The 12,115-nt window shown below is 43.5% G+C and overlaps 1 protein-coding gene across 3 annotated transcripts in view; it reads left to right on the forward strand.

Annotated features, from left to right (window-relative positions):
• Nucleotides 1-12,115, forward strand: part of NFATC2 (nuclear factor of activated T cells 2) — a 477,760-nt gene that overhangs the window by 424,999 nt on the left and 40,646 nt on the right. The window contains exon 10 of one of the 3 annotated variants that reach the window (XM_069651156.1): nt 6,741-6,826. The exons of the other annotated variants lie outside the window; for them this stretch is intronic. Within the exon in view, the coding sequence (XP_069507257.1) occupies nt 6,741-6,784 (44 nt within the window). The 3' untranslated portion in view covers nt 6,785-6,826. The remainder of the gene's footprint in view (nt 1-6,740; nt 6,827-12,115) is intronic. 3 annotated transcript variants of the gene reach the window in all.

A 12,115-nucleotide genomic window follows, 5' to 3' on the forward strand; every position in this document is an offset into this window, starting at 1 on the left:
ATGCCCACCGAAGTGGCTCCCTATCCATGGCATACCATCGCCACCGATTTCATTGTGGATTTGCCTCCATCTGAAGGGTACACCTGTATAATGGTGGTTGTGGACAGCTTCACCAAACTGGCCCATTTCATCCCATTCCGGAAAATCCCTACAGCTACTCAAATGGCTTCAGCGTTTCTGCACGACATCTACCGGTTGCACGGCCTACCGGAGAAAATCATATCGGATAGAGGTACCCAGTTCCTTTCATCATTTTGGAGACAGGTGTGTGGTCATCTGGGAATACATAGAGCTCTAAGCTCAGGCTATCACCCACAGACAAATGGGCTAACCGAAAGGACCAATCAGACTTTGGAGGGGTACCTCCGCTGTTTTGCCAATGCCACACAGTCTAATTGGAAAGGTGGGCTAGATCTGGCCAAAGTATCCTACAACAACACTGTTCATGCCTCCATTGGAGTCAGCCCATTCTTCTGTTCCACTGGTCTACATCCTCGGTTAATGCCTTTTCAACCAGTTCCATCTAGTACTGTTCCCTCTGCTGATGGTCTGGTCTTACACATCCGGGAACAGCAAGAACTTGCACACAAGATCTTAAGTGAAGCCAAGGATCGGATGAAGAGACAGGCAGACAGGAAGAGGAGTGCATAACCTAATTTCCAGGAGGGCGACAAGGTGTGGTTGTCCTCAAAGAACCTGCCTCTCCGCAATCTGCCCGTCAAACTGGCCCCTCGATATTTGGGACCCTTTGTTATCACCAAACGGTTGTCCTCTGTAGCCTTCCGTCTTCACCTACCCTCTTCCTGGCGTGTACATCCCGTTTTTCACGTGTCCCTGTTAAAACCCTATGTGGTCGATGATTATGGCCGCACCTCTCCTCGTCCGGCCTCTGTTTTGGTACAGGGGGTCCCTGAGTTTGAGGTACACGAGATCTGTGATGCCCGGTACCGTAGAGGGGTGCTCCACTATTTGGTTGACTGGAAGGGGTACCCGGCCTGTGATCGTACCTGGGAACCGCGCCAGCACGTGCATGCTCCCCGGCTGATACGTGAGTTCTACGTACGGTTTCCCTGGAAGCCTGGGGCCCCGGGTCTTCCTGGGAGGGGGCATAGTGTCATGTCACGCGGGAGACTGGGGTCTGCCGCTCCCATTTCCTCCTGGCGAGTCTACCCGCGCGTTCGCGTCTGGGGACTCGCCGGGAGGGGAGCAACGGATTACAGGGCCGGCAGCCTTCGGCGCATGCGCGGAGGTCCTCTCTCTCGGTTCCGCGCATGCGCCGTGGGGGCTTGCCTTCCAAGCCTCGTTCTGGGTTCGCCGGCGCCCGGAAACGGAACGGTTTGCGTTCCAGGCCTCTCGGGCGCCGGCGGCCCATAAAAGAGGCCGCGAGTCAAAGCGGGCCGCGTCTCAACGCGGTTCGCTTCACTTTCCTCGTTGTTCCTGCCCAGCCTTACCTGTGGCCTGTCCTGGGCCTACCTGCCTCCAGCCTTACCTGTGGCCTGTCCTGGGCCTACCTGCCTCCAGCCTTACCTGTGGCCTGTCCTAGGCCTACCTGCCTCCAGCCTTACCTGTGGCCTGTCCTGGGCCTACCTGCCTCCAGCCTTACCTGTGGCCTGTCCTGGGCCTACCTGCCTCCAGCCTTACCTGTGGCCTGTCCTGGGCCTACCTGCTTGCCTCCAGCCTTACCTGTGGCCTGTCCTGGGCCTGCCTGCCTCCAGCCTTACCTGTGGCCTGTCCTGGGCCTGCCTCCAGCCTTACCTGTGGCCTGTCCTGGGCCTGCCTGCCTCCAGTCCTTACCTGTGGCCTGCCCTGGGCCAGCCTGACTCCAGTTCTTATCCGGGTCCTGTCCTGGGCCTGCCTGCCTTCAATCCTCACCTGGGTTCGGCCCTGGGCCAGCCAGCCTCCAGCTACTACCTAGGTTCTGCCCTGGGTCAGTCTTCCCTCAGCCCATTCCGGAGTTCTGTCCTGAGTCATCATTGTGTAGAGGGGACTTATCCCACACTAGCCTGCATTCCCCCTGTTCCATCTTGGGCACGTTCCTACAGTTCTCTAATTGGCCAGACAACTAGTTCCAACTGTCCTCACTCTTTCCTGTCTTGCCTGACTCCGAATCTCATCCTGTGTACCATTGGAACTATCTGCACCAGCCAAGCTCCTTTGCCTACTACGAATACCTTTCTGCTACACTGGTCTATCTATCAACTGTCGCTGCACTGAGGTTCTTGGAAGATTCATGGTCTGGACAACAAGCTCTACCTGGACTATGGTTCCCTCCATCTGAGCCTACATCCTCTTGTCACGCTTACCTGGGAGAGTGCCTTTGTGACATTGGGGGTTGGTCCATCCTTCACCCAGTTCCTCCTTTGGGTGGTGGAGAGGCTGATTCCTCGTGCCGCTATCTCATCAGTTCCTGGACTCCAGACTGGCGACCTCTGCGAGACCAACCACCAAGACTACAGGTACGCGGTCCTCTCGGGCCAATCAGCTTGACATATAGTGAGGTTGATATTGTCATGTTTACTTCCCCTGAGACCTCAATCCTGACTCTTGTTTTCTTCCACACACACTCACCTGCCCTTCCTTACCTATCTACCTCTCTCCTTCTCCCCTGTGGTACTTTGACATAGCTTGAGGGGCCAATTAAGCTCCAATCAGACAAACCACCCTAGAGCTGGCACATGCCCCTTTCCTCCTCCTATCTCCTTTCTGTTCCTCCATAATCCCATTCTTTTTCCCACGAAAGGGCTTAAAAAAGCCTATTGGTTGTGGGAAGCGCTATAGTGCAAATCAAACATACATGGTCATGTTTATCAGAAAGGTTATGCCCAAAAGAGAATGTACCTGGTGTGCTGTAGCAGTCTACTGTCCCCCCTGCACAGCATGAGCCTGAACTCTTGATATGATATGTTATGGCATTTAGAACGCGCCTATACACAAGTGTTTCAAGGCCTTCTTCTGCTTGCTTCATGAGCATGTCTCGGCCAATTACTACGCAGGGAAAGCACTCGAATCTGCTGACATGGTGCCAACCTCAAAAGTTCAAAAGCCCGTCAGTACGCACTCAGCCCTTCGTCTATTGAAGAAGCGGGCACAATTAAATATTGGGTAATAATAACAGGTGTTGTTGCAGCCCTTCGAAGGGGAAGGAACCTGGAATGAAGCGCTATCTGAATGGTTGTTTCTATTAGGAATTAATGTGGGAATCAGGTACATCAGCAGATGTTGTTCTTACTGATGTGCTGTAATGCATACCATGGTCATAACTGGTTATTAATGCAAGTAGTATATTCCCTGGATGTGCTTCGTTGTAGGAGGAGAACTCACTGCTCATTCTCTTATCTATTCCTATCACAGTATTGATTCTTAGCACAAATCTAACCTAGTACTAAACATGCATACCATGGGTCAAAGTTTGACTTCTTTCTTGCACACGAATTATCTACAAATGTATATAGAGCTCTAAATCCAGCGATAATGACAGCAACACAAGGCCTATAGACGAACAGGTCAATGATTCAATTACTTTACTCACATGCATTGTCCATAAAAGTACATGAACAATTCTATTGCCATTCCATAAACATTACAGTAAAGATGTATGCAATCATAGAAACAAATTTGTAAAACTAACAAAAACGTGTTTTATTAATAACAAACCATCTATTACTTCAGTTGCATATAATGGACAAGTTCCAGCTCCTCACGAAAGACAGCGTGGTGAGCATGCAGAAAAAAGTAACTGAAACTGAGGTACTGCATAGTCGAGGTAAGAGGAGTCGATGGTCGGCGGTCGAGTCGCACTGCGCCCCCTGTCAAAATGTTTCTGGGCAGCTCACGCTGAAAGGATATCTCTCAGATGAGGAATAGAATTGGTGTAAGGCTGTGAATTTGCTCTTTAACGCTAATGCAGAGGGGGAGGAGCACAGAGCCGGGCGGAGGCGTGCATCTTGTTGACCATCCCAACAAGCTCAGTCTCTGAAATAGGTAGAAAATAATTCATGATATAAGGCCATTGCTTATTTTGATTATTATTTTGATCATGGGTCAGTTTAGTTTAGGAGCAACATTTTTGGCTAATGATGTTTGGCCCAATTCTTTGTTGAACAATTCTGCTACATCATTTGTGAGCATCTGAGATGGAAACACTTTGTTATAAATTTTATATGGATGGTAGTGTTTTTTAGACAAAAGTACTGTTGCTTTGTTTTGGGCAGCCACAATTATATTTGGTAAGAGTTTTCTGTTGCTCTCTTAATTGCCAATTTGAAAAGGTCAGTAAATCTACTTTAGCAAGAGTCTTGGGCTAATGCCCTTGTTAAAAAATGAATCTCTACTCAAAAGTAGATACAAAAGGCCACTTTCTTATTCTCCATTTCGTCCAAATTCAACTCTTTGAACGACCTGTTGAGTAAGGGTAAAAATGTTATAGTGTGAGCAATTGACGTGCATTGTCAAGATTTGTATTTACTGACTTATCGTTTATTCAAATAAAACATGTGGATGCCTCCAGCTTCTATATACTTGTTAAGATCATACATTTTGTAGACACTTTTTAATTAATTGTTTCCATGGAATAGTCTTGCTAGAATGTTTTTTGAGAAGTTTCTTAATTATGGACTTATACAGCTCTACCTCTGGGTTTGACCTTTTTGGCATACCCAAACTTAAAAGGGCCCAATATAATGTCTTCCATGCACAATTCTAGGAAAAGAAATTCCTTTGGCATGGCACTAGCAGTCACAAGATTTTTTTGTAAATGTTCTTGCTGCCTTTTCTAAACCAAGTCTTTTTTCCAACCCCAAAACCCACTTCTATAAATGACAGTTCTACAGTATTTGTAAATACACAGATCTTTTACTATTGAAAAAACTGTGACTTTGGTGATTTTCTTCTGACTAAATTGAACCTGCTGCCTGTAGCAACGGAGATACATATTTTTCTATATGATGAGTCCGCTTAAATTTATTTGAAAATATCAGGCATATGCCTAAAATTTCTCCAAAGCCAAACTTGTTCATTGTATCATATGTATCCCCCTACACTACTCAAGTGGCCAAGTAAATACTTCTCCAAGATTTTTTTATATATGGTTGCAGATAATGAATGACCTTTGACCACGTCTCAGATATTGCTTGAGAAATAAAGAATGCTCTCATTATCTTCAAAAGAAGGGGATCCACTATCCCTATGTCTGATCTATATAAGTTAACAGGAATCTAGCCATGGTCTGATGTGTTTTCCTGTTTTTTAATCCATCATATAATATTCCATTAAATCCATGGACAACTCCTACGCCAATCTTGGAAGGCTTTTCAGGCTACACTGATCAAAAGGATGATCTTCCTCCAACTGTTGGGGGTTGTACAGATTAGAACAATTGTTATCCCACCTATCTGGAGAAATCATCAAGACAGTGGCTTCTTTCCATTAGAGAGTATTGTCCAGTATGATCTCAAATCATCCACAACTTTTGAGATCCATCCAGTTCCTATAAATTCTCTCTCTCTATTTCCATTGGGAATCAAAAGATTGCAATGTTGCTTTACTTGTGTAAGGTCAAATTATCATTTTTCATTTCTTTAACAAAGGATAACATTTCTGATTTCACCTTCCTTTAGGTACTTCATTTAACCACAGTAAACTTTTTCCTTTTAAGATTTCATGTTGCCTATAGTGTGTGAAAGAACTTCAAGAACCTCCTCTTCTAGTGGGTTGTAACCTTCAATTAATTTTCATCTCGGAGTACCATTTTTAAAACAGAGAGTTATTTTTTGCCTGAGTCAGGGCCATAGCTTGTCCTGTTATTAGCTCTGAATCATTTGCATGCCATTACACTCTTCTACCAACATTCGAAAGCTCAACATGATTGTGATGTTCATCCAGCTAAGCAAAATATGTATAGCCTCAATAGATCATAGTCACTCCTCACTGTAGTTGCAACTTCCATATCTTTGACCAGCCATCAAGTAAAACTGTCAATCGAGGTAGCTTCAATGATAGAGCTTTTCTCCATTCTCTAGAACTCTAGTTATCCGGGTAATCAGAATGGCTTAATCTGTTCATTATTCAAATCATTTGCCTTCTTTCAAAGCAAAGTAATGCCTCTCCCATATTGTCATTTCAACTGTCTAAAATGACCAGATCAGGGATACCTCATATCTCATTTTATAAAATATCTCTTTTTTCACATTCCTAAACCCGATTTTCACATTAAAATCAAATGCGATGAGTGTCAAGGAATTCTTCTTGGATAAATGATTGGGAAAACTTAATTCCATCTCTCTCAAAAGGTCCCGTAAGTCTGCTTTGAGATTAGCATAGTAGCATGGCTATTGTATACATTTACCAAAACAATATGGGTAACATTTTCCCTCACTGAAAAAAGCCAAGGTAAGAGTGGGGGAGATATTATGTGCTCTTTTAACCTTCTAATCCCACCCAAAGTCCACCAACCATTCTACCCTTATTTGTGGGAATGGTTGGGATATTGAATGATGGAGATCCATTTCGGTAATAACTAGTTATTCTCCAAGTTTTCTGGAAACATATGATGTAATGCAGGGTAACATAGTGCAACTGTATATACCCACTCTTATTTTCCACCCCACCACATTCCATGACAGAATTAATGAAGCTTCCCTTTAGCCATTTTACAAAGTCTCAGAATTCATTGTCTCAAGCTCATGATAAACAGGTCAAAACTTAAATTTCTTTTTAAAATTGGTTTTGCAAATCTTTTTCAGAGCTGATAGATACACATCTTAGCTGGATACAAAACATAATATGAAAGAGACTGACTGTGATCATGTGCCAGCAGTGACAGTAAAAGGTAAATTACATTTTCTGCCTTATCTCCAGCACTGTGTTTTCCTGACTGATATTTTTGCCATGTCTCTTTGTTGGCCTGAAGTCACCTGAATGTTTCTCCTATTTCATGTCTAATTCGCATCACTTACACATTGAGTTTTGTATCTAACAATTGGCAGCCCATGCAAAGTCAAGTCTATTTTTAAATCAATTGTGTTATCACTTACACAACCCCAGCCTTATCACCAATCATCCTTGAATTCATCACCCGGATTACGACAGAGTTGCCCTATGACATGCTCTCCTCCCTATCCTGTGTCCTCCCATTGCATTTTCTCTTCCCATGACTGACTATCCAACAGGGACAGGATCTCATCCCAAGACAAGATCTAATGTCAGTTCTAAACCGAAAGTTCTAGGGGTGGGGGGTGTCACAATTAGCTCACAATTGGCTGACTTATCAGATGTGTACTTTCCATCATTTGCTCCATCCTTTCCTCTGTATGCACTCTTCCATTCCCACCGTTTCACAGAAGGGAAATCAAGGACTAGCTACTATATATAGTTCCTCTGCCACTTCTTACGGAAATTAAAGCATCTCACACTTACAAGTTGTCTAGAAAGTGACAGCTGCATTTCTGGATGAAAAATAATATCCAGTATAGAATCACTAATTTCCTGAACAAGGTCTCTGGCCTACCATGAATGCCTGAGTAACATTTGCATCCCTCTGTCTCGCAAACACACACATCCATGGAAATGTCCCTAAATAAAAATAAAACACTAACCCCCTGCATGGTCCTGAGGCTCTGTCGACCAATCAAAATGGACTCTACATCCACCAAACCAGAAAACATACACATTACAGCATTCAGGGAATCTTACTATGGAACACATTTTTTGACAGAATCCAGAAGTAGGCAAACCACATGGCTTCAAAAAAAGCAAAAGGCACTTGCTGGTCCTGGTGACCCATTAGTGTCTCAAAGATGATTAATTGCTCAGTCCAATGCTATTCATGTCTTCTTACTCATTCATGCACACACTCACTCACACTGTATGTTCACTACTCATTATTAGGGCTTTGTGGTTTTATATGTTACCTTGTGATGTACTTTATGAATTGCTCTGTCAGTCAACTACTGCACGCGCACCTTCCAATGATACAGATGGGTGTGGTGTAAAACGGTGTAATATATTCCTATCATATATGAAAATGACGAAGTAACCCTAACCCAGAGGTGGATATTATTGTGTTTTATTTTACCACTACTTGTAACTATATGATCACCAGCCACAATGCACAGCTTTGTAAGCCAAGCTGGTGATGCACCAGATTAAGATAGTTAGGTTGAAACTGCTAGCTTTGCTTTGTCTGCATTTCAGGTGGTTGGGAAACATGCATTGCTTATAGAAATCTCATCATGAATGTTATCCACCTCTGCATGCCTTGTCAATAGTGATATACTGACTACTGGTTTGCTAAATCATAAGGTGTATTAATTTCCTCATTGGGCAATGCAGTTCAACCGCTTCAAAACCTAATCCCTACTTGTGATCACGCACTGAACGCTCTGGAATTCAGACCTGACTCAATGCTATGGACCTTGAGGGCCTCAGTTCTCAGCTGACCACCTGTGCCAAATCTTGTGGGTTCAACATTGACAAACGACTCTCCCTCAAGCAGCATATAGCAAGAAGACACAAATGGCTTGGTACCAACTTTCCCTCCTGCAGAAAATCAGTTCCAGCAAACAACTTCAGATCTGCTGTCCAAGCCTTGGTCTTCTTGCTCCTGGATGGTAGCAATGTCTTTCTTGAAGACCTTCTGGTGACCACCCTGGCATCCCTGAGATGTGTCCTACATGCTGCAGCATTACTCCTCATGACTCTGCAACTTTGACTAAATCACCCCGACCCTCATCAAACTACACTAGTTCCTTCTGCAAGAAAGCATCACCTTCAATCCTGCTGCATAATCTGCAAGGCCATCACCCTCAAGTCCCCAAGCTAACTCATTGATAAGCTGGGCATCTCCGGAGGCCTACGATCCACCAGAAGTAAGGACATGTTCAGACCTGAACTTTACCAGTGCAGGAAGGAAAGATCAAGAAGACAGGCCTTCTCTGTGTAGGCCCCCAGAATCTGGAACCTTCTAATTGTCAAAACAAGGCTTGCCCCTTCACGTCTACATATGAGGAAGGAGCTCACGGCCCTTGTCTTCAAGGAAGGGCTTCTCTCTCACACCTAGGTCCACAAACACTCCCCACCTGTCCTGAGAGAGTGATTTATTCCCCTTTAATAAAAACCCTTACACTACTACCACTACTGATAATAATAATAATAATAATAATAATAATAATAATAATAATAATAATAATAATAATAATAATAGTAATAATAATAATAGTAATAATAATAATAATAATAATACATATTCATGGGGCACTAGCCAGAGTTGACATTACAACATGGGCAGGTGCTCTCCAACATCTGCTTTCCCTTCTGAAATCCAAAACTACTATTTTAAGGCAGAGTTGGATGGGAAGGAGATTCCCTATATTGGGGCCTTGGAAATAGAATTATCTTCCTCCAATATGCTTGTAGATTGACCATTGGATATAGTACAGGTTTAGGGTAACAAACCTAGGAGGATAGATGGATGGTTCGGAGTGAATACACTGGTCCGATGACCTAATCATTTGGGGGAGATCTTGGAAGGCACTCAGAGTTTGGCAAACGGTTGATATATATAAAATATTCTCTGCGTTTTAAGGATTAGCCTTTCGTGTGCCAAATATGAGTCAGGCTGCATGGTGTTTGTCTCTCTGTAACTTGTGCAGGTATTTGACCCAACATGGATGACATTGCAGCAGTCAATGTGAAACACTATCATATCCAGGACCACAGTCAACCTGTTAGGCTTAAGTATGAGTAGGAAGATGGCCCTTTAGTTGTCACAGATGAGGGGCTATGGTGATAGAACATTTTGATGGGTCCATGAGCATGGCCCATCTCTATTTGATGTTGCTGGAAAAAGCTGGCCATCAGGTTCTATTGACATCAATCTAATTGGATTTTGAAGTATCATCAGCATACATGAAGGAGCAATTCCATAAAAAATTGAAAAGTTGTGACATGCACACATTAAAGATACTGGTGACTAAGCAGCTCCTTATTAGACTTCACATGAGATTAACTGGGGTTGGTATCATAGGGATGGCAGCATTATTGGCTAAATGCAGTTTTCCAGAATAAATTGCTGAGCGAGCTCAGACCAGTGATGAGGATGACATGTTTTACTGTTTCAAAGGAGCTGGTCCAACAGTATTAAACCATTTCAGTGCCCGCTTCATCTTTATATGGCCCACAATTCGACGGCACAAATGTGTTTTATCCTGGTATTCACATGCCTTTAGTGGAGCACAGAGTTTATTGTGCACCAAACCCCTCATTTTAGCATACTCATCCTCAGGGATGAAGAAAACACTTTTTTAAAGTACATATATGCCCTACGAGTAGACAAATGATTACTGCAGATACCTTGTCCAGATTTCTAATCAGAAGCAACACTTCCCTAAGCCTGTTCTACGGGGTTCGATGTAACAGTGCAGGTGGAATAGAATGCACACTAGTAGTCACGCAGAAGGTCATTCATCACTCAAGATTTTGTTGGACAATTATCCAAAAGCATGAGCCAAGTGTGATAAGTGCAGTTGGCAGGATGTTTTTGCTTGCTAGTCCAAGTTTATGGACAACCTTTATTGTGGCAACACAGCAGGGGAAGTTAAAACACCACAGGAGGCACACTGCATGCGTAGCACAAGCTAAGTGCGACAAGTGCAATTTGCACTTGGGGAGTGGGGGGGTGAGGCTGGAGACGTATTAAAGCCCTCCAGCTCTACAGTAAATCTTGGAGTGTCGCTTGGGAAACAGTATTTGTTTGATTTTTAAAAAATGCAAAAAAGACAGGATACAAGCCCCGCTACAATCTGAGGAGTACGCTGTGGTCGACTGACCCAGAAGTACTGGAGGACATCTTTCCGAGTCACAGTGATTTCTTTCTGATGCTGCAAAGAATATGGGGCAGACTGACAAGATTTCAATGCAGCCACCAATGGAATTTGTAACTATATACTCTGGCTCAGAAGGACCCCAATCAACACCTAGGAGGTCTGAAAGAGAGCAGTCAGTTAAAATTAAATCTATGACTGCGTGAGGAAAATAACAAGTTACTTTCCAGCCATGTTAACTGTGCCGATATCAGCTGTGGCTGTGCAGTAGTCACGTGAAAATATTGGGGAGTCATTTGTACCTGAGGGTAGAGCCTTGGCCGAGTTGGACGACGCGTCTCGCAAAAAGAGATCAATGTCAAAGTCGCCTCGACTCTCTTCCTTTGCACAGGTGCAAGTTAATGGTATGCCACCACTCCAAATGGGTCAGTCACTACAGGGGCAGTCAGGTGAACAAAATAGCGTCTCCATAAGAAATTACTCAAATGTATCTACTTTTTACCCATTGTACCCTCTTTCAACGTTGGAAAACAGTTTGTTACCTGCCATATATCTGGTCTTACAATCTCTAGTACAGCTATATGACCAAATTAAAGTTGAATTGCATCAAAATCTAGCCCCGATAAAGAGCATATCAATAGATGGATTAACTGTGTGCACCCTCTAGAGTCTCTGAAAGATCCGGGCGAAGGTCATGCAAATAATAATGGTCCTGGCATGTATTGAGCAGTCAGTAGTGATAACAGTATGGACTTGTCCCTTTTAGAGGACTTAGTGGAAGTTCTGGAAGAGGAGTGTGAAAAAACAGTGGCAGCACCGCTTGCTTCTTCCACGAGGATGTTTGTGAAGTCATACCAAATAAATACAAATCTAAGACTATGCCACAAATACAAACTCAGGACAAAGAAATCTAAGAAGAAAAAAAATCAAAAGGCTGCACAGTCTTCCTCTTGAAAATTCTTGAGGAACCACTGGTGTGGATACGACTGCAACAAAAACTCTTAAACTAAAGGGTCAGAAAAAAAAAACCTAAACTCAGTCAATGAGCTCAAGTGGAAACCGTTATTATACCAGATGACCAAATTAGCCAATTGATTGTAATTTTCCTCAGAAGTTATAAAATAAGAAGAAGGAGTCCCCTAGAAACATTTCTAATTGTTCAGAGCTGGAATTGATTGAGCTTGATATGGGAGAAGAATAACATAGGGACGAAATCGTAGTAGACGGCAGTAAAATATTCAGTCCTAATGTTGACCAAACAGCCGACATGATACTAAAGGGGGGTATTGCCCAAGAGG

Source organism: Ambystoma mexicanum, chromosome 3p, assembly GCF_040938575.1.
Source record: "Ambystoma mexicanum isolate Mex_15411 chromosome 3p, UKY_AmexF1_1, whole genome shotgun sequence".
NCBI lineage: Eukaryota > Metazoa > Chordata > Amphibia > Caudata > Ambystomatidae > Ambystoma > Ambystoma mexicanum.